This window comes from Chinchilla lanigera, unplaced genomic scaffold, assembly GCF_000276665.1.
Source record: "Chinchilla lanigera isolate Chin_1 unplaced genomic scaffold, ChiLan1.0 scaffold00016, whole genome shotgun sequence".
Lineage (NCBI taxonomy): Eukaryota > Metazoa > Chordata > Mammalia > Rodentia > Chinchillidae > Chinchilla > Chinchilla lanigera.
In genome coordinates, this window is record NW_004955417.1 from 16,827,145 (window position 1) to 16,848,658 (window position 21,514).

General features: G+C 35.2%; 1 protein-coding gene across 2 annotated transcripts in view; it reads left to right on the forward strand.

Annotated features, from left to right (window-relative positions):
- Pkhd1l1 (polycystic kidney and hepatic disease 1 (autosomal recessive)-like 1) overlaps positions 1–21,514 on the forward strand; it is a 146,385-nt gene that overhangs the window by 50,471 nt on the left and 74,400 nt on the right. For both annotated transcript variants that reach the window (XM_013512746.1, XM_005381882.2), the window contains exons 26-40: positions 308–430; positions 1,271–1,376; positions 4,462–4,572; positions 5,096–5,260; positions 6,094–6,215; positions 7,426–7,558; positions 7,965–8,160; positions 9,747–9,889; positions 10,681–10,785; positions 11,453–11,641; positions 12,459–12,629; positions 13,175–13,401; positions 14,179–15,163; positions 17,913–18,161; positions 20,774–20,923. In XM_013512746.1, the coding sequence (XP_013368200.1) occupies positions 308–430; positions 1,271–1,376; positions 4,462–4,572; positions 5,096–5,260; positions 6,094–6,215; positions 7,426–7,558; positions 7,965–8,160; positions 9,747–9,889; positions 10,681–10,785; positions 11,453–11,641; positions 12,459–12,629; positions 13,175–13,401; positions 14,179–15,163; positions 17,913–18,161; positions 20,774–20,923 (3,175 nt within the window). The remainder of the gene's footprint in view (positions 1–307; positions 431–1,270; positions 1,377–4,461; positions 4,573–5,095; positions 5,261–6,093; positions 6,216–7,425; positions 7,559–7,964; positions 8,161–9,746; positions 9,890–10,680; positions 10,786–11,452; positions 11,642–12,458; positions 12,630–13,174; positions 13,402–14,178; positions 15,164–17,912; positions 18,162–20,773; positions 20,924–21,514) is intronic.

Consider the following 21,514-nt stretch of genomic DNA (forward strand, 5'->3'; position numbering starts at 1 on the left):
CATGAAGACTTGATTTTGTTTCATTTTTACCACAGGGAGAAAAAATAATTCAGGGATGAAAAAGCAGAGTAGTCAGAGGTATAAGATGATAAAGGGGGAAGATGAATATCAGGTAGAAGGCTCTATTTCAATTATTCAACAATAATTCATCCAAGTGGTCCTATTCAGCAAAAGGATAAAATGTTTTAAGAAAATCAAATTCAATACTATATTTTTGTTAGACTTATCACTTCTGAAATTTGAAGAAAAACTTGTGTGGTTATACTTATTATAGCCATTGTAGTAAAATCATTTTGTGTAAAAATAGATTAATGATTCCAATGTTACTGGAGAAAAGGCTAAGATGACTGTCACAAAGATAAAGGAAGGTGGCTTATTCAGACAGCGCATACTTGGAGACCTACTCCGTACACCCCATCAACAGCCACAGGTACTTTTGAAATTGTTCTCATAATGTATAACTTAATTTTAAATATAATTAATTTGTAATATGGTAAAGTATGGTAAACAGCAAGATAACCTGTCTGTTTTCGCATGAATATTTGTGTTAAAAGTTGATCCACTAAAAAATATTATCTTATGGCTTTGGGGGAAATTATCTCCCTTATCATAATGAGTCTTTAAGATTGACTCTTTGGACAATTAAATGCCAATATCTTGTACTCTGAGTAACTAATTTAAAGATAACAATACTCAATGCATTAACCATTGTTACCCTCCTATTATCTTGTTTTGAAATTTTATGGGTTTTTTTTTTCACTTTAAAATAAAATTTTAAAGAAGATCGACTCCTGCCAGAATTAGACAATATATTTTTAAATTTAATTTTCATATTAGCTCTGTGAAGTAATTACTAATGTCTCCACGCTAGTGATGAGGAAATTAAAGTGTAAAGAGTTTAGTAACTTTCCTAAGAGCAACCTCTATTTTTCTTCGTAGCACTAACTCCTAGAATAATGTGCATATACTTTTCCTCGTTTATGATTTTACGTAGCTTCTCTACTAGAATGTAAGCTGGGTGACAAAAGGGATGTCATCTGTTCTGTTTAATGTTGTATTTTCTGTAGCCCTAACATTCACAACTGTGCCAGATACCCAGCGGTCACATTTTCTGAACAAATAAATGACTATCAAAGTGAAAATATATAGACTAATTTTTGCTGATAAGTAAGCAAACATAATTCCCTTTGTTCCAAATCCTACACATATTCCATTGAACCCTGCTACCCCTTTGCATGTTTTCACCAGCTCTGTGCTTCTTTTCCCAAAGGTTGAAGTCTCCATCAATGGAATTCCAGCAAAATGTGCGGGTGACTGTAGTTTTACGTGGGATCCGAGAGCCACTCCCAAAATCTTGGCCATAAGCCCTTCTCAAGGTATCCCCCTGCTTTTTAACTTGGAGTATGAGATGTAAGGTATCTAGAGAAATATAAACTCTGATAATGATTTTTTTCAGATAGATTTATTCTGGTGTTATCAACTAAGGCAAGCAGGCCATTCTATAAAGTGGGAAAAAAATCTATCACATAAGAATGCTTTGGGAAGAGCACTAATTATTTATTTTGGAAAAAAGTGCCTTTGAAGCGGAAGTACAGTCTTTTATATTGGTACATTTTAGATGTACATAGTGATCACATTCATCATAGAGAACTTGTACCTGTGCATGATTTAACTTGTTTCTTTTCCCCCCATCCCCTACCCTCCCTCCAACCTCTCCCCCTTCCCCATGTACAAAAGCTTTTCCATGTTTTTTGTTTCCACGATTTTTCTTCATTTTTTTACCTTCCCCTTCTTCAGAGGTACAATCTTCGACCTATACCAGTTGCTAATCATTTATCCTCCACTTTCACCAGTTGTAATCAGTCCCTAAAATTTTACTATGAGTTTGAGGCGTATTTGTTCAACTGAACTAATACATTGACTGGAATCTTTCACCATGTGAGATCACTTTTTCTAGGAGACTTAGTAATGATACAGTTGCTGTTTAATAAAAGAAGACGATTAGGTGCTACACTTGAGAATAAGAGAAAAATTACTGGCAAGTACTCACCTAGTTCAGAGGACACATTGTATAGTTTTCTTCATAACATGTTATTGCTCCAAAAAATGTGGTTACCCTTTGTGTCTGAACTCCTGGAGATTAAAGTTAACAGAGGAACAGGCATTGTAAGAGGTGATTATTTCCAATCAAAAAGATAAACTCAGATACCATGATCATATATTGAGTGGTGGCTAGTAAGAAACTTCACCCACTAGTAATAAATCATCCCATACCCTCCAGAAGCATTAAAAATTTAAAATAGTGCTATTATTTTAGGTTGAAAAAATATTATCCTGACTTTTTATGGTAATGATATTAACTTTAAGATAATTCATATTACATGGTGTCAAAAATCTCAGTAATAAAAACCTAATGAACATTTGGTTATAGTCCTTTGATTTTTTTTTTGTGCATCTAACCTTGTATTTTGTAATGAGTTTCTATTTTATATGCACTTTTGAAAGATTATTCTTTATTCAAAATAATTAGCAATCTGAATTGCCTTTCACCATGTTATAATCAATTTAAAAATAATGAAAATTATGAAGAATGGTATGAAATTTTTTCTTCACTGAAAGTTAACAGCTGTTAATATTTGTAATATATACCTCCAGTCATCAATTTAAGAAAGAAAAAAAATATTACAGGAACAGCTAAAGTCTTTTTAAGCACCATCCCTAGGCTTGGTCCTCCACATACCTCCCCAGGGGCAATCACAATAATCAATTTTGTGTATATTCATCCATGCCATTTTAACATCCTTTGTATATGACACACACATATATGGTGATTTTGCCAGGTTTAAAGCCTGTAAATGATCTATTACAGTGTAAATATCATGTTGTTTTTTACTTTTTTCATTAATAATGCATTTTGTGATATTATATGTGGTTGTAGGTATTCCTAACATCACTTTAAAGTACTTCATAAATGCACTGATTTATTTGCTCTTTTCTTGGTAGGCATTTAGAATGTTTGCAATTTTTTGGTTCTACAAATAAGACTCTTCTGAGCTTCCTTTACAAACCTGCCATTGCAGGTAGTCTAGAATGTCTTAAGAATATATGTCTGGACATGAAACTGCTGGATAATAATTGGGTATTTGTGTATTCAGTTTGCTAGCTGAGTTCTCCTCCAAACTTGCTCTAGTACCAGCTGGTGTGATAGTGTCATCTTCCCCATGTCCTTGCCAATATTTGAAATGATCAGTTCCCTAATTATGGCCAATCTGTAAATGAAGTTGTCATTGTCTTAATCTATCTATTCTCTGGGTAGCAATGCCCATGAGAATCTTATATATTTTGTGAACATTCAGATTAGTTTTTGACATTCAGATTATTTCTTCTTCTGAGAATTATTTAATTTTTTATCTCTTTAATTGGATTGTTATTGGATTGTCTTTAAAAATTGACTTGTAACTATTTATTATATATTATGTTTATCCATCTTTTGTATGTTGTCTTTAAAAATTGACTTGTAACTATTTATTATATATTATGTTTATCCATCTTTTGTATGGTATGTATCTTCTACCAGTGTGTCACCTGGTTTTGGTTTTGTATATGGTACATGTAAACCCTTAAATCATTGATTTATGTATCACACCTTGTGTGTTAACCATAGCTTTTTAATTTTATTGAAGAAACCCTCATCTACCTCAAGAGATTAGATTATATTTACTTCTAAAATGTTGGGGTTTTATTTTTTCATTCTTAGCTATTTAATTCCACATGGAATTTATATTATGTGTGTTGGTATAGAAGTAGGTGGATCATGTGTTTCATGTGTTAATCAAACACAAGCACTTTTAAGAGTGAAAGGAAAAATATTTAAGTTTAAAATACTGGAATAGGGGGTGGAGATTTAGCTCAGTGGCACAGCACCTGCCTGGCAAGCGCAAGGTCATGAGTTTGATTCCTGGTACCAGAAGAAAAACAAAACAAAACAAAACAAAACAAAACAAAATAAAATAAAATAAAATACTGAAACAGCATGTGTAAACAGGGACTACCCTACGACCTTTAGGATTTATGCAACTCTAGATAGAGGATCATTTTCTTTACCAAAAACGTTTCTATACCAGTTATTGGATAGTTTAACCTTTTCTCCTGAATTTATAATGGCTAGTCTGTCATACATTAAACTGCTTTACAGAAGTGTCTGTTTAATTTCTTTGATATTTCATGCTTTCAATCATGTAGTTCTTCCCACTATCGACTCCTAGTTTCAAAATATGAAGCAAGATAGAATAATTCATTGGAAAAATACACTCACCAAATGTTTTTATTTCCTACTATTTTTAGGCTCATTGGTTACATCTTTTAGAAGATAAGCTTATTTTTCTCCGAGAAATGTTGAATTTCATATCAGGTACTAATTTTATTACTCTAACATCATTTCTTAAATTTTATCACTTTCAGGGTCCTATGAAGAAAGCACAATTTTAACAATAGCAGGCTCTGGATTTTCTCCTAGCTCAGCTGTATCAGTCTCCATTGGATCTACTGATTGTTCTCTTCTTTCTGTGGAGGGTAGGTTCTTTGACAGATTATGACGTCTGGTTATTCTTCTCTAAGAGAAAGTGGAGTCCAAAAGGGATATTGTTTATAATTTAAAATCTCTGTGTCTTGTTTTATCAGTACAATAGTTCTGATAGATAGCTCTAAATAAAGTGGAGAAGACATTTAGTTTAGTTTTTATTGATAAAACCTATTTTACTCAATTTTAGACATAAACAATAGGTTGGACCAAAATTTTAGAATTATGAATATGAATGCAATTGAAAGTTAGGATTTAAAAAATTATGACAACATCCTTCTTCTTGCTTTCACTATTGGTTTATCTATTTTCTAAGAGTACCTGGTTCAAGTAATTCATAAGGATATTTCCCCAGAGATCATTCTTTTCTATTAACATATAGGTAGCTTTCTTCAGGTGTATTTATGACATCTAAACATGAAAGCGAATGTTAATACTTACAAATACAAATTTTCAAAAATTTTGTCTCAAAGAACCCACTTGTTTTGTCATTTTCTCCTTCTTTTTTGTCGCAAGAACATGAGATCAAGTGCCAGCTTCTGAGTGGAAGTGCTGGACGTTTACCAGTTGAAGTGTCCATCGCTGATGTTGGACTAGCACAGAACATAGACAGTGAGGGATTTCACTTCATTTACCAGAGTCAGATCTCACACGTCTGGCCTGATTCTGGAAGCCTGGCAGGTAATAAGTTGTTAGTTGATAGTTCTCACCAGAGAAAATCGTGTACTTCTCCACATTTCATTGTGCTGTTTTGGTACAGGGCAAAGAAAGAGGAACTCAAAGTTCCCTCATCTGGAACAAAGGGGAGTCTCTCTTTGGAAGGTCTGCTGATTAAATGGCTGGATAATTCTTTTGTTTCTCATAAAGCACAAATCAGGGTGACAGTTTATACTTACATCTTAGGTTATTGAATTAATATCATCAATTATTACATGTCTCCATAACAAGCTCATTAATTATGTCAAGATAAGATTTATTAGTTATTATTCTGCTTACCAGCTGCTTAATTTGTAACCACAGTCTCAACGGAGCTACTTGACCCAGAAAAAGTTCTGGGAACTAATCAAGCCAAGGAAGGCTGAGGAAGAGGATGAAGAGAATATAATACATTTTTCTTGTCCTCCTTTGTGTTCGGTGTCTTTTTTCTTTTTTAACCATGCGTAGTTTTGGATTTTGTGCTTTGGTTTGAACTTTCTGGTGTCTATAAAAAATTTCCTTTGTTTTTATTTTGTCATATTTTCCTTTGGTTTGATTTGATTTAGAGGTATTAAAATTTGGGATTTTGTGAGTCTTAATTCAGTCTCATTTCCCACCTTTGGAATGGTTGAATGAATGGAAACAGCATAATTTCTCTTGAAGTATGAGTGTGAAGAAAATACTGTGAAAAGTAGACATGGCTGTTAATAATGCCCCAAAGCAAATGTGGGTTGTATATCAGTATTATTTTTCAGATGTTGTTTAGATATTGTTATCATTGACCTGCTTTTTTGTTTTGTGTTGTATTTCTGGTAAAGGTGGTGCTTTACTGACCCTATCTGGATTTGGCTTTAGTGAAAATTCAAAGGTTTTAGTTGGAAATGAAACCTGCAGTGTGATCGAAGGGAATTTGAATAGAATAACCTGCAGAACACCAAAAGTAAGACCTCTGATTTCTGTCATTTTCCTCTGAGTTTGAAGTCTTATGAATCAGGGAACATGCGAGCAGAAGGTTAAGCAAGTAAAACATTTTCTAGAAATTTAAGATTTTCCATTATGCACTCTAGGATCATTTCTTCAACATCTTTCTAATGTTCACAGACAAAATATCATCTCCACATTCTACATGCTTAAAATCATTGAAAGGGACAGACGCACAAGCCAATATTAATTAAATAGTGCATTCCACTTGAAATGACAAAAATACATTTAAAGTAAGATAATTTAATGTACTATCAGCACTTGAGGATGGATAAAATTTTACCAGGTAAAATGAAAGTTGAAAAAGCCCAATACTACTAAATAGTCTTAAGAAATTCAGGAAAATAAGTCTAGAAATTTTTAAGTTTTAAAAAGAATTTACTTTTTAAATATGCTAAAGTTTTAGGTCATTGGCAAAAAAATGTGAAATTCTCCATGGGTTACTACAACGTAGTACTAAGCATTATTCTTTCTCTTAAAAATAGTCTTTAAATTTAAGCCAAGGTTTTGGTTTTTTATTATGTGAAAAAGGATAATGACATAAAAATGACTAATGACCATGTAGTTGTGATCTGTAAGAAAAATAGATTTGAGTGTGTATTGATCTAAATGATAGGGGTGAGAATCTGGACAGTACTATCCATAAAAATTACTTTGTTTAGATCATAGTCTTCAGTTACACACTGAATGTGTATGAAGTACACACCAGGTGATGGAAAATTCTTTTCCTAATTGGGCACAGCACAAGTGCTGGATCAGTGAAAGTACTAAACATTTTTCTTAGGAATCCAAGCAGCAAAAGATATAATAGTATGATTTGTTAATGAAGTTGCTTAACAATTACATTGGAATCTGTTTCATAAGCAGAAGTATAATACTTATAGCATCTAATCCTTTGTCAGTTAGGGAACCACTTCTCCAGAGCATTTCAACTACGTTGTAGAGCTCTTAAAATCCAATACTATGAATTCAATAAAATGATCCTGCAACCCACCAACTACCATATCATAACTTTATCTTGAGAATTTACACATTTAGCTTATATTTGACACCAACAAAACACCTCCAGAAATTTTTTAATAATTCATTTTATTTTCAGACATTGAATTTCCATATATTAACTTTTAATTTTAAATGTTCTAATTGTTTTATTTTTCCACTTATTTTAGAGAAATGAGGGCACAGTCGATATTTCAGTTATTACCAATGGATTTCAAGCCACGACCAGGAATGCTTTCAGATATAATTGCTTACAGACTCCAGTTATAACAGATTTCAGTCCAAAAATACGGACAATTCTAGGTAAGACATTCTTCAATAAGAACAATCATTTTATCCACACAGACACCATGTCTACAAAGTCTTTCAAAGCAGTTTTTTCTTCAGTGTCATTTCTGAAGGTGAAACAAGATTTCATTTTACAAATATTGCTTGATTTATAAATGTACTTTGAACATGTGTAATATGGTGAAAATATTGTCTGTTTAAAAAAGTAATTTGTCCCATTGTTTTTTTCTCCTGAAACAATCAAATACGAATTTTATCTCTGCGTTGCAGCCTCAACTCTTGCTGTCTTTCCTTTTCCTTAGAAAGTGTTAGGATCTCTCAAGTCCGATAAAAGATAAATGAGTTGGCTTATTTCATGCTGAAATTTCACATTGGATAATAAGTTGAACCTTCCTGAAATTTTTTTCTTTTAAAATAATAGGAGATGTTAATTTAACACTTAAGGGTTATAACTTTGGAAACGAACTCACACAGAACGTGGTGGTGTATGTTGGAGGAAAAATCTGCCAAATTCTCCACTGGAACTTCACAGATATTAGATGCCTCTTACCACTGATGTCTCCTGGAAAACATTCTGTCTGTGTAGAAGTCAGAAATTGGGGTTTTGCATCAACAAGGTATGGCAATGACCACAAACTTGATAGACTTGTGGAACACTCTACTAGGCTGATAGAATTGGGAAAGGACAAGATAATGGTTAATCTATGACTTATGATATGCTAATGGCTCCCTTTGTTTTTCTGGATCTCTTTTTTGCAAAATATTTCAAGAAAAATATTTAAAAATGCAATAGGACACTGTTTTTTGCAACCAATACCGTTTAGATCAGAGTGTAAAATTCTCTGCATGACTGGATTTGTGCATATGTCACACAATTTTCATTCACTCAGGAAATACTTATAAAGCACATTCTAGTGGGCAGGCACTCACAGAATGCTGGATTCACAGTAGAAAATGAGAAGTGCATGCTCCCTGCATTAAGCTCACAATTTTGTAGGAAAGATTTCAAACAGAGAATTACATCAGTCACTGAATTATAAAGTTGAAAACAGCTAGGAAAAAGAGAACCAAGTACTATAAGGGTATGTAATAGAAGGAGCTAACTCCCTGAGGAAGAGTTAAGGATGCTCTGAAATGGTGATAATTAAGAAAAGAAATGGGTAGGAAAGAGCTGGCCATTTAAAAGATAGGATGGAGAAGATCCTTCTCTATTTCTTATAGAAATGTAATATATTCTTCCCTAAATTGTTTGTTAGCTGGCAATTTTCCTTCTTGTGTGAGGAAGTCACTGGTTGGAATACTTAGGAAAAGAAAATACTAAAATTTAGGGATTAAATCAAAGATGAAGACGAGTAAAGCAGGTGGCACAATGGCAGGACAGATGATTGCAGGGAAATCTCATAGGAAGTGAGAAAAGCCGAGCAACCTGAGGACTGTGTTCTTTTTCAGATCCATAGGAGGAGTTCATATGAGTTCTGGAAGAGCTACTAGATATGCTTTGGCCGAATGATATAATGCACACCATACAAACTATTTATGTAGGTGGTAGTTGAGGAACTACCAAGTCAGTTAGGTTGAGGACGTTAAATGCAAGTCAAAACAAACACTTCTTGGGGTTCTTCTGCCTGAGCAGTTAGGGTGGGAACTGGAATGTGGGAGACAGCTCTGGTCAGAAAAACGTTGTACATTTTGATGGCCTCCCAGCAAGTACATTGTCTGTAACAAAGAAAAATGAATTAAAAACCCATGCATGGAGAGAGTGGGGAGGGAAACTCTGACATTCCCAACAAACATAGAATGATGAATCCAAATTGCACAACACCTTATTACTTAGATAAGATATATAGAATTCTATTGCTTTTTTACAGAGAGAGCTGCCTTTATATTTCACTCTAATGAAAATATAAAATATTTTAAAGGATTTCATTTATTTTTTGAGATCTCAGTTTTCATAACTGTAGTTTTTCATAATATTTTAAGATATTCCATCTCACATGCTTTGCTATTACATTTTCAGAAATCTAATTTTTGAAAGTATTAACACTGATAATTACCAGATTATGTAGCTGAGAACTAATGCCTGCCTGGATATATGTACATTCAAATATTTCCTTTTCCTAAAGAAGTTATAGGCTAGCAAGTGTTTAGGAGTATGGACCTATGTGAAGTTCACTGAAAAAATCTATCCCTTTTTCTCCCTTAGTGACAAGTTAAATGCTTCCATACAGTATGTTTTGGAAGTGACAGGCATGTTTCCACACAGAGGCTCCTTGTATGGCGGGACTGAAGTCGTTATAATGGGTTTTGGGTTCAGCAGGATACCAACGGAGAATACTGTCCTCTTCGGTAAGAGCTGCATTCTCACGAGCTGTTACCATTTTCTCAGCTTAAAGATGTGCCTCAGATGCCAAGTTAAAATTATACAAACTCTTTTAATCCTGGAAAGTTCATTTTCCTAGTAGCGTGAAAAGGTTAAGTGTATTTTGTTTAGAGGACGTCTTGGTTACTTTTCTCTCATTGCTGAGACAAAACACCTGACATCCAAATTAAAGAAGGAACAGTTTATTTAGCTCATAGTTTGTGGAGGTTTCAATCCATACTCGGCTGGCTCCAAGGCAGAGTGGCACATGGTAGAGGGCAACAGTTCATGACAGCGAAAAACAGCAAAAGCAACAAGAGCACAAGGGGAAGAGTGGCAAGCAGCCTCTTTCCCTCCCTTATACTGCATGCAAACTACCTGCCCCAGGGGCAGGTGTAACACTCACACCCATAATCCCAGCATTGGACCATGAGTCAATCAAAAACTCTAGAAGCCTGTCCCATGACTGCATGAGGATTTGGGAGAACAGGCAGGCACAAACCCGAACAGAGGATAAAGTAAAAATAACTACTTTTCAGTTTTTAATTTTCCAACAAATTATTATTATGTACTTAATGTGTGTAGAGCACTTTAAAGAGAGGCTCTGTGTTGAAAATAATTAATACTCAAACACGCTCACCATCAAAAACAAAGTATCAGTATCCTACCATATACTAGAGAAACTTTGCAAGGCCTTGATGTTTGCTAATGTTACTTTATTTACAGTTCATAAAAAATATTTGAGAAAAAATGTTACTTCCTCTTTTATTTTTTCTAGGTTCTTTCCCTTGCAATGTTACATCATCATCAGAAAACGCCATAAGATGTACTCTTCCTTCAACAGGGAACGTGTTCCGAATTACCAACAGTGGGGATGATTTAGGTACCAGTCACCATTTATGTATTGTGAATAAGGAAACTTCTTTAGCTTGTAATTAATGTAATTCTTATTTACTTTACTTCAAATTATTCAGAGGATAAGTATTGCTGTTTCTTTCACAGCTCATCAGTAGTATCCACTTAACATAGGGGATCACACATGGAGTGCATTCATGGTAAAGCTGAATTTAAAAGGCTGGATTTTATCAATCCCATGCTCAGAAGTTGCCTTTGGTTTTGCTGCAGTGCAAAACCTCCTGATTTATAGTACTTGATAATCAGTCATGGGTACAAATGTATATTCAAGTTGAAGTTATATATATTTTGCTGGTTATATGTTTCAGAAAATTCTTAAGTTTAAAGAATTGATCATGATTTTTAAACATATTCCATGTAATATTTTTGCACAATTTATTGAATAGCCATGTTTTTCAAATTGTCTCTTCGTCATCAGTGTTGGGGTTGTATGATTTATCTGTTCTTTGTCATGTTGGTATCTTACTTTGTATTATTCCTATTTATCTTTGTTGAGTACTTTAGCTATATATGTTAAAGAGTTTTACCATATTAATTAAAGAATGACTGTGTGGTGATGCAGAGCTTACAAACTTAAGAAATTTACTCTTTTGCCTTTTTTTCCTCTCGAAATATGATTCAATTCTTGCCCTCAGTGCATGGATTAGGTTACGCCTGGTCACCGTCCGTCTTAAATGTGTCTGTAGGAGACACAGTGATATGGTACTGGCATGCACATCCATTTCTTAGGGGAATAGGATATAGAGTTTTCTCTGTCGCCAGTCCTGGAAGTGTGGATTATGATGGCAAAGGATTTACAAATGGAAGACAAAAATCTTTATCAGGTGTGTTTCCATTTTATTGAGTTTTGTACCATGCTTATTTTTTCTAGATGTAATGAAAAGACATTTTGTGTATATTTAACATGCTTTTACATGAATTATACAGAAAAATGTATCAAGTGGTTTACTTGGCATTTCATACCTGTAGTAAAAATGTTATGAGTGTAAGCAAGCTACTTTGTACACATTGAAATAAATTCTAGTATTAAAATATATTTTTTAATTCTATGATAGTGAAAACTACCTTGAAATAACAAAACACAGTGAAAAGAGAATATATTTTAATCATATCAATCTGGTTGCAAGTGATGAGCTTCTGTTGATTGAAATCAGCTTTAAACATTTTTATTTCTCATAGGACAGCTCAGTATAAAGTGTGCCTTGTAGACTGTCTATTTTTCTTTTGTTGTTGTTGTTTTTTTCATTTTTTGGCTTTTTTCCAGTACCAGGAATCGAACTCATGACCTTGCCCAGCCCCTATTTTTCTATATGTGTAACAATAAAAGCATTGCTTTTTAGATTTTTCATTCAGTTGAATTTTTCTTAAATTTTGGTAAATTATGTTAAAGTTACTATGATTATCTAAAGAATTAATGTTGGATCTTGTCTCCCTGGGATAACTTCACTATACGAAATATCTCCTTTATAGCCAGTGTGTCATTTTCTTACCACTACCTCCTGTTGAAATATCAAACACATGGAAACTAAGGCAAATGTCATCTGCATGTGCACTTAAATGATCATTTCAAATTTCTCCACTCTCCTCTAAAAGATGCATTAATGACTTGTATTTATTATGTACACTCTTATTTTATGACAGGTTCATTTTCTTACCAATTTACTTCGCCCGGAGTCCATTATTACAGCAGTGGGTATGTTGATGAGGCTCACTCTATTTCCCTCCAAGGAGTCATTAACGTTTTACCAGCTGAAACCAGGCACCTTCCCCTGCGCCTGTTTGTGGGTAACATTGAAGCCACTTATGCTCGGGGTAAGATGGTTCATGATGGAAACTGTCTCCAAGGTGACCCAGGGTTTATGTGACCTTCCTGGAGTGGGAGTTGGATGATGAGACATTACCTGAGGCTGTCTCTCACTACTATATGACCTTGAAAATGTTTGTACTGCTCAGAGACTAGAATTTATTCTATAAAACAAGGGTGATGTTAATGTCTTCCTGTCTGCTTCCCAGAATCCGTGTATGCTTCAAATGAGATTTAACCTCAAAACGTTCTGACACTCTGCATATGCCCAAAATATGTTCAAATATGTGGTGATGTTATTGTTTTATTTCCCCTATGGGAGCTGGTCTTGAACAAATTGAAAACTAAATTAATGTTACTTTCACTCTTTTATGGTACAACCTTTGTCTAGGTATTTAACGCAATTGGCCAGCCTAGGACCAAGGCTTCTTGTCATTTAAAAAATGTACCAGAATTTAAAACCACCTTTGTCAAAACAAACTGAATGCAGTCTGAAAACAGTTCTTATTTTAGAATGTTATCCATGACTTACAGGAAGTTCTTTTGTCTAAAGGAGGACCTGAGACTTTGCCCTCGGGGAGCTCTGTGTCAGGCTGCCTAGCAACAGAACTGCTGTGTGGTCTGAATGATACCAGGGTCAAAGATTCAGATATATTTCTCTTTGAGCTTTCAAGTTGTATTTCACCATCTATTAGCAACATCGCTCCATCCGCTGGGACAGTAAATGAATTGGTAACAATTACTGGACGCGGCTTCAGTAATCTCACATGTGCTAATAAGGTAAGAAAGCATCGATCTCCTTTGAAATTCCATATACTCAAAAAAGGGAAGATGTTTTGATCATACCCTCATATTTAATTTTTACCAGCTTTATGAGATGTAACTCACATACCATACAATTCACCCAAAGTATATGTACACATGCATGTATATATATATGCATATATAAGCATATATATATACATGTATATATTTACAGTCTATTCACAGAGTTTCACACCCATGACCAATTTTAGAGCATTTTCTTTACCCTAGAAAGAAACCTCCACCTACACCTTTGACCTCATGGCAACCATTTCATCCACCCCAACCCAGTGCAACCACCAGTCTACTTTCCATCCCTACGGATTTGCCTATTCTGGGCATTTCTACAAACACAGCCATATAATGTGTGGTTCCCTGTGCCCAGTGTCTTCCTTTAGCCTAATGTTGCAAAGTTTATCCAATGTGTCAGGATTCATTTCTTTGTATAGCTGAACAATATTCCATTGTATGGGATATCACATTTTATTTATCTGTTTGTCGATCGATGGATATTTGGGTTATTTTCTCTTTTTGACTATCCTGAATAATGTAGTCATGAACATGTATACAATCATAATTTAGCCTAAAAGTTAACTTAGGATGTGTCATAATCAGCTCTCAATATTAACTTTATGAGTAAAAAGTTTTCCACAGAATTAACCTTCTAAAATTATAGCTGCTGCTAGCATGAAGTGTAAGCGCCTACTGAAGTAATGCTGTGACTATTTTATTTCATGTGCACTTTACTTTCAGGTTACAATTGGTCGCTACCCTTGTGTTGTAGAAGAAAGTAGTGCCAATTCTATTGTGTGCCATATTGACCCTCAAAACTCAATGGAGGTTGGCGTCCGAGAGTTTGTCACTTTGGCTGTCTACAACCTGGGCACTGCTATCAACACACTGCCCGGTGAATTTGATAGGCGGTTTGCTCTCTTGCCGAACATCGACACGGTATGGCCGAATACAGGGGCGACAACAGGAATGACGAGAGTGACCCTAAAAGGCTCTGGGTTTGCAGCTTCTCTGGAAGGTGTAGAAGTCTTTATGAGTCATTTCCCATGTAAAGTTCTCGCAGTGAATTATACAGCTATCGAATGTGAAACGTCCCCTGCTCCCCAGCAGCTTGCGAACGTTCATCTTCGGATACGCGGAGTGCCTGCCCTATGCCAGGGGAGCTGCAGCTTCTCATATTCAGACAGCATCACTCCTTACGTAGCGGGCATCTTCCCAAACACTGTCAGAGGACCTGCAGAAGTTCTTATTGAAGGAGAAGGTTTTGGGACTGTGTTGGAAGAGATTGCTGTTTTCATTGGAAATCAACAGTTCAGAGCAATAGGTGTGAATGAAAATAACATCACTGTTCTCCTGTCTTCCCTCCCAGCTGGACTTCATGATCTCAGAGTGGTGGTGAGAAATAAAGGCTTGGCTCTGGGAAACCTGACGGTCAGCAGCCCCATGGTAGCGTCTGTCTCACCCACCTCCGGAAGCCTTGGTGGTGGAACCACTTTGGTCATCACGGGGAATGGCTTCCTTCTTGACAATACCACAGTCACTGTTGGGGAGGGCCCCTGTCAGATTATGTTTGCCAACTCCAGTGAGGTCCACTGTCGCACCCCAGCAGGGAGAGCTGGGAAGGTCAACCTGCAGATCTTGGTTAATGCACTTCCTTACCCACCTTTATCATTCACATATGCCCTGGAGGATACCCCATTTCTCAGAGGAATTGCCCCAAACACAGGTATTACAGTGATACCTACCTGCCTTTTTATCATCTTGGTGTTATATTTTCAGTATTTATTACTATAGAGTTACAATAATATCCCTAAATATGAGGTATGATCAAGATATACAGCGGCTGTTTACACTGAGAAATTATTAGAGTAAAAAGCACGTGGCTGTGACTCCCTCTCACTTCAAACTCACTTATCCCATTGTTCTTGCCACTTTCTGAAGCAGTGCTAGAAGTCCCGTTTCCTGAGTATTTTTACAAGGTGTAATAAAAATTACGGTGAATGTTGCAGCCGAGTGCCGTCCACCGACAGGGCAGGCTGTAGAAACAGTAAGGTGTAATCTCATCCAGTTTATTCACCAATCTGCAGCTTTGGGATCTTCCCCAAAGTCAAAGTGAGTGTGAAAGGTAAACGTTTGGAATCGATTCACATATCCAGGACAGCACCACTAAAGACACTCCTGAAAGAGTACCTTCAGAGCTGCGTCAGAGTGGCAGGAGTAATGGGCTAAGTGTGTGTGAAGTGAAGGGTGGTACAGTATTTTGAGGGAGATGGAGGGCTGTGTGACTTTCCTGAAATAAATTTTTAAAATTTATATATTCACACATCTCATAATTATTGTGATTTTTTTTATACAGTTCTGCTTTACCCAATTAATAATTGGGATTCAAGTTGCAAGAAGCCTCATTTTATTACTGTTTTTGCAAGTTCTTAGGATAAAATTTTTAGTCAAGTTCCAACTTCCATTTAAAAACAAAATCACCACCAGCTTATAAAAAATACATGTATATCTATGGCCCCAAATGAATAAATTATTATCAGCAGTGTTGATATGGCAGAAGAAACAACTGTTAATATTCATAAGGACACGATCTTTCTAACATGGTTAATTTTTAAGATTACTTCATTTCCATGAAACTCCAATTGATGCTATTTTTAAGGAAGTAGTTGGCACATCTAGATAAAGAAAATGCTACAAAATAAGATTTGCTTCATTATTTAGCATCACATTTTTATAAGCTTAAATTAAGTTGTCCTCTTGCTCCTTTCTCATTACGCTAATTATGCTATGCTGTTTCTAATTATTTTCAAGCTATTGGAATGCTTATCATCTATATAGTGAATTCTAGCTGTGGTGTAATGGTTGATGCATGACTTGGAGGCCTGGGTTCAAATCCAGGTTCTTCTACTTCCTAAAATTTTAGATAAGTTTTGTTTATTCATTTGTTTACATCAGTTTTTTAGATACCTATGTAGTAAAAAGTAAAGAAATACACCCATAAAATATAGCTTAGAATGGTATAGCTAAGAAGAATTCACTAAATGTTGGCTTTTAGCAGATGTCTTTATTTACACACAAGGAAACGTATTAGGTTTGGATAAGATATATTCTCTGCCTTTAGGAAGTTTACTATTAAAATTTTCTTTAGTATATTGTCTTACTTAGAAGCAAATGTTAAGAATAGAAATGACATTCATAAATTTGTATGCATGGAAATAATGACATTTGTTCCTCCTTTCCATGGACCAGTTTTTTTCCTCAGCTTTCTCTGTCTTTTACAATAATGTATGTGACGTATAAGATTTGTAGGCAAGTGACATCTGAATGGTTTAATTTACTAAACAGACAAGGAATCCATCACACTTAGAACACTGTCCCATTTGAAAGGAGAAATGTCAAATGAACATTTTAAGATTCATAAAACAAAGTTTAGTTTGTATCTTAAAACTATTCCTAACATAAAGTATCTCATTAATATTTGAGGTCTTTATAATAATGATTCATAAGTATAATGATTACATTTTAGTAATCCTACTATAGTTAATTATATGGTAATTCTTGTAATTACTACTTGAATGAAAATCAAACTCTTACCTTAGGATCAGGTGTTTGTAGCAAGTTGTGGCAACTGCTATCTGGGAATTTAAAACTTAAGTATGTGGGTATTCATTTGGATGACTTATGAAAAGTTTCACATGTTTAATGCCCTCATTACATTGTCAAAAGAAGGAAGATACATTGAAAATCTTGGCTAATGTATATTCTCTGTGCGGTCATGTAAAAGTTCACATCAACATCTTTAAATTAATTTCTTTTCTCTGCACTATTTTACACCTAATTTTTACACATAATTCACCAACATATACCTGTTGAAAATATTTGACTTCAGAAAAAGAGCCCATTTTGAGAAAGTTATTGATATCAAGGTAAAAATACTACAAAAAATAAAAATTAGTAGGTCTCATCCTTAAAATATACTCCAGTCGAGACATTCATGCTTTTTAACTCTACATCTTCTTTTTACTTTCCTCCTCTTACCTTTCTTTTCTTCTTTTTGTCTTTTTGAGACAGGGTCTTGCAGTGCAGTTCAGGCTGGGCTTAAGCTCATTTTGTAGCCCAGGCTGGTCTCAAACTTGCAACAATCCTCCTGCCTCAGCCTCCCGAGTGCTGGGATTACATGGATGCAACACCACACCAGGCTCCTCTTCTTATTTTTACTAACCTGAATTAAAAATTTAAAACTTAGTAGAGTGGCCAAAAAGGCTGGAAAATGATGAACACTGACATAATTTACTTAGTTAATATACAATAGACTATAGTGTATATTGTAGACCAGATGTATATGACATGTATTCTATTATTTCTGTTGCTTTTAAAATGATGGATATTATTTTATTTACAAAAGTAGACAGATATATCTGAATGCACGTATTGGAATTTAGATATATATTTATATCATTTGCTTCTCTTTTAAGGTCCACCAGGAACCGAAATTGAGATCACCGGATCTAACTTCGGTGTTGATATCTCAGAAATTTCAGTGATGATAAGCGACACTGGCTGTAACGTGACCATGGTCAATGACAGTGCGTTGCGGTGTGTTGTTGGAGATCACGCTGGTGGTACTCTTCCCGTGGTGCTGCACCACAAGACAAAAGGCTCTGCTGTGTCCAGTGTTGTATTTGAGTACCCACTTCACATTCAAAATATCCACCCACAACAAGGTAGTCATGAATCTACAGGAGCATATAAATACATATATTCCTTGTTTAATGACCTACTTGTTCAATGACTATTCGGACTTATGACCCACATTTTTTGGTACAATTCTGTACATCTTGTTTACACAACCTCAATGTCTTTTTGTGCAGTGCACCTTGATGCTACAGTACTGTTATTTTTGCTGGTTATATTGTACAGTGCAGTATAGTACAGAAGTGAAGTTTTGCGTTCTGTTATACATTACAGTACTGCATGTAAGAATTATGCAAGTAAAAACAAACTCATCGAGTTGGAGTCTGAATATTGTGATGTAACCACCATATATAATTCCTCACGTAGAGGCCAATTCATTTAACGAAATAGTCGCAGGAACATAACTTGGTCATTAAACGAGGAATGCCTGTAGCTTATTGTATTTTAGGCACATTCACTAAGTGTATTGTGCAAATAAACACAGCATTCATGAAACAGCAGTCTTCAAAATATATATTATTTCCGTAATGTCTGATACTAGGGAAAATAGGCTACTCAGCTTTATTTTGGATATTGAGGCAATATCCGAAAATGTATATGATTTGCCTATGTTGATGCAGAAGGGAGAGATTTGGAGCGCTCTTATGAGAGCTGTTGATTGCATATGATGCAGGTAGAACAGCTCTGCTAAAGGGTCAAAAAAAAGTATCAGGGCACTCTTTTTATTGGGCTCACTTCTAAGGCTATTTGTTTCCGGCAGTTCCTCAGGTGGTAATAAAATTAATTCGTTTGGGGTTACAGAAATTCTCAGACATAAGCAAACTCCTTAGAAGTGACGTTACCAGTGAAACTTTTTGATGTGTGAAATGTCTCATATCATCTGGGTGCACATATTTCCTCAAGGAACCACAGGACATGATTGAACCATTAATCATCACTGTTATTTTTGGATCTATCATTGTTTAATGTGTTTAATTTTTATCTTATGCTCCTGCCTAGTAAGATCCTTTCTACATGCTTTCGATGTCTTTCTATCCTCTGAGGTCTTTACTGCAGAGGCGGACAGAGCCGTGGCTCCATGGATGCCAGTCTCGCTGTCAAGCGCACTTGGCATTTCCAATGACTTTGCACACTCAAGCAGGCTCGTGGTTCTGTGCTATCTTATGAGTAGTACTGTGGTTTCATTGGTCCCTTGCAATGACCTGCAGAAGCTCCTTCACGAATGAGCCAAAACTGCACATTCAAAGCACAGCTTCCAACTTGCGATCAATATAACCTTGAATCCATGGGGGCTGCTAGGATGCCAGGAAAGGGCACGTGAGGAAAATAGGAACAGGCTCCTTACTGATTCGCTAAAGATCCTATCTGGATTGCATCTGGTTTGGAGTCATGATTAGTTTTTTTTGTGCTGGGAATCGAACTCAAGACCTCAAGCTTGCCAGGCAGGCACAGTGCCGCTGAGCTATATCTCCAGCCCTTGGTCGTGATTATTGATGAGCACTTTCTGTATCACTGCTGTATCATAAGGTATCCTGGGTTTTCTGAATAATTTTCATCCCTGCCTCTTCCAATATGTGAGGGACCAATACTGCCTGAACCCAGCTGATGTGATGATTTGTCAGTGGCTGCTGTACTTTATTTTAAAGGTTAGGGGAGAGCATGTGTTCTTAAGATGAACGAATCATTTTCATTGAACTGTTTTGAAACTATGATGTCTCGTACAGTATTTTATATCATGCCAGTTACACTTCATTTAGAAAAAAATAATCTTCAAACACTGCTAAAGTTTGTTCTACTTATAACACTAAAGTTTTTTCTTCATTCAGCAAAAAATAAGCCCACAAAAGGCGTAATTAATCATTTCAAGATATTGACTAATGCTTTCTATTTCTCTTAGTACTGTGTAATTTATTTAAAATTTAGCTCTACTTAAAATGACCAAGTTTCACATGGAATATTTTTTTAAAAAACTCATATTTAGAGGCTGGGGATTTAGCTCAGTGGCACAGCCCCTGCCTGGCAAGTGCGAGGTAGTGAGTTCGATTCCCAGTCCCGGAAAAAAAACCAAAACAACAAAAAACCCCCTTCATATTTAGCCATCTCTGACATGTTATTATTTCTGTAAGAAGCAATACTTTTTCTAGATGAAAATTATTTTAAAGGTTAAAAAATCTTAAAGTATAATTGATGTATTCAATTAAAGTTCTAATTGTACGTGTACGTTTTGACTACTCTGAAATTTTTTGTAGCATCTCTTTCAAGTAAAAGTTCAGTTCTGAGAAATAGTTTGCATAAATTATCAGGTGTCTGAGCCAGGCGTGGTGGCACACACCGGTAATCCCAGCACTCAGGAGGCTGAGGAAGGAGGATCATTGTGAGTTTGAGGCCAGCCTGGGCTACAAAGTGAGCTCAAGGCCAGCCTGAACTGCGTAGCAAGACCCTGTCTCAAAAAGACAAAAAAAAAAAAAAAATTATCAGGTGTGACATTTACTCAGCTAAGAATGTTGTTTTATTAATTATAGTTCCTTATATATGTTGAATCTTAAAAACTTCTTATTTAAGGTAACTTTCTTCCACTTAAGGTTTTAAGATTAATTTAAGCAACTGTGGAGGAAGTTTTTGTTGTATTTGTCTTCACCAGGGAGCTTTGGTGGTGGCCAAATCCTGACTGTGACAGGCACTGGCTTTAATCCACAAGATTCAGTCATATTGATCTGCAGCTCGGAATGTGCAATTGATAGACTTAGATCGGATTACACAACATTACTATGTGAAATTCCACCTAGTGATGGTAAGTTGTCATGAAAAAGAATGGTAATGATTAACTTTATAACTATCACTGTTTACATTTTTTTTTTAAAGTTTTGGGTTCTTTGGGGATAATTGAATCTCTTTTATGACTGTCTGATTGAAGTCTGACTTTAAGTAGTTTATTCAGAACTTTGTCTTCTAATTATAATTCTTTGAAGATTTAAAGTAATTTTCTGATTTTAAGTCTCATTTTAATAATTTATTTTAAGTAAATTTTTTAAGTACTTTACTGATTTTACTAATTTTAAGTACTTTTGTTCAGAACTTTGATTTTAAGTAACTTATTCAGATTTTAAGTCTGACTTTAAGTAATTTATTGAGAACTCTGTTTTCTAAATTTACAATTCTTTAAAGATTTCTAGTTTATGACATAAACAACTCTTAGTTGAGTACCCTGAAAAGAGACAGCTTTAGTCCTTTGTCCATGAAGTTTTCTTTGAAGATAGTACACGCTGAGGCAAAAGGATTGCCATGAGTTCAACATCCTTTCTCAAAAAACCAAAAAAGAGGGAGAGAAGAGACAGAGAGAGAGAGAGAGAGAGAGAGAGAGAGAGAGAGAGAGAGAGAGAGA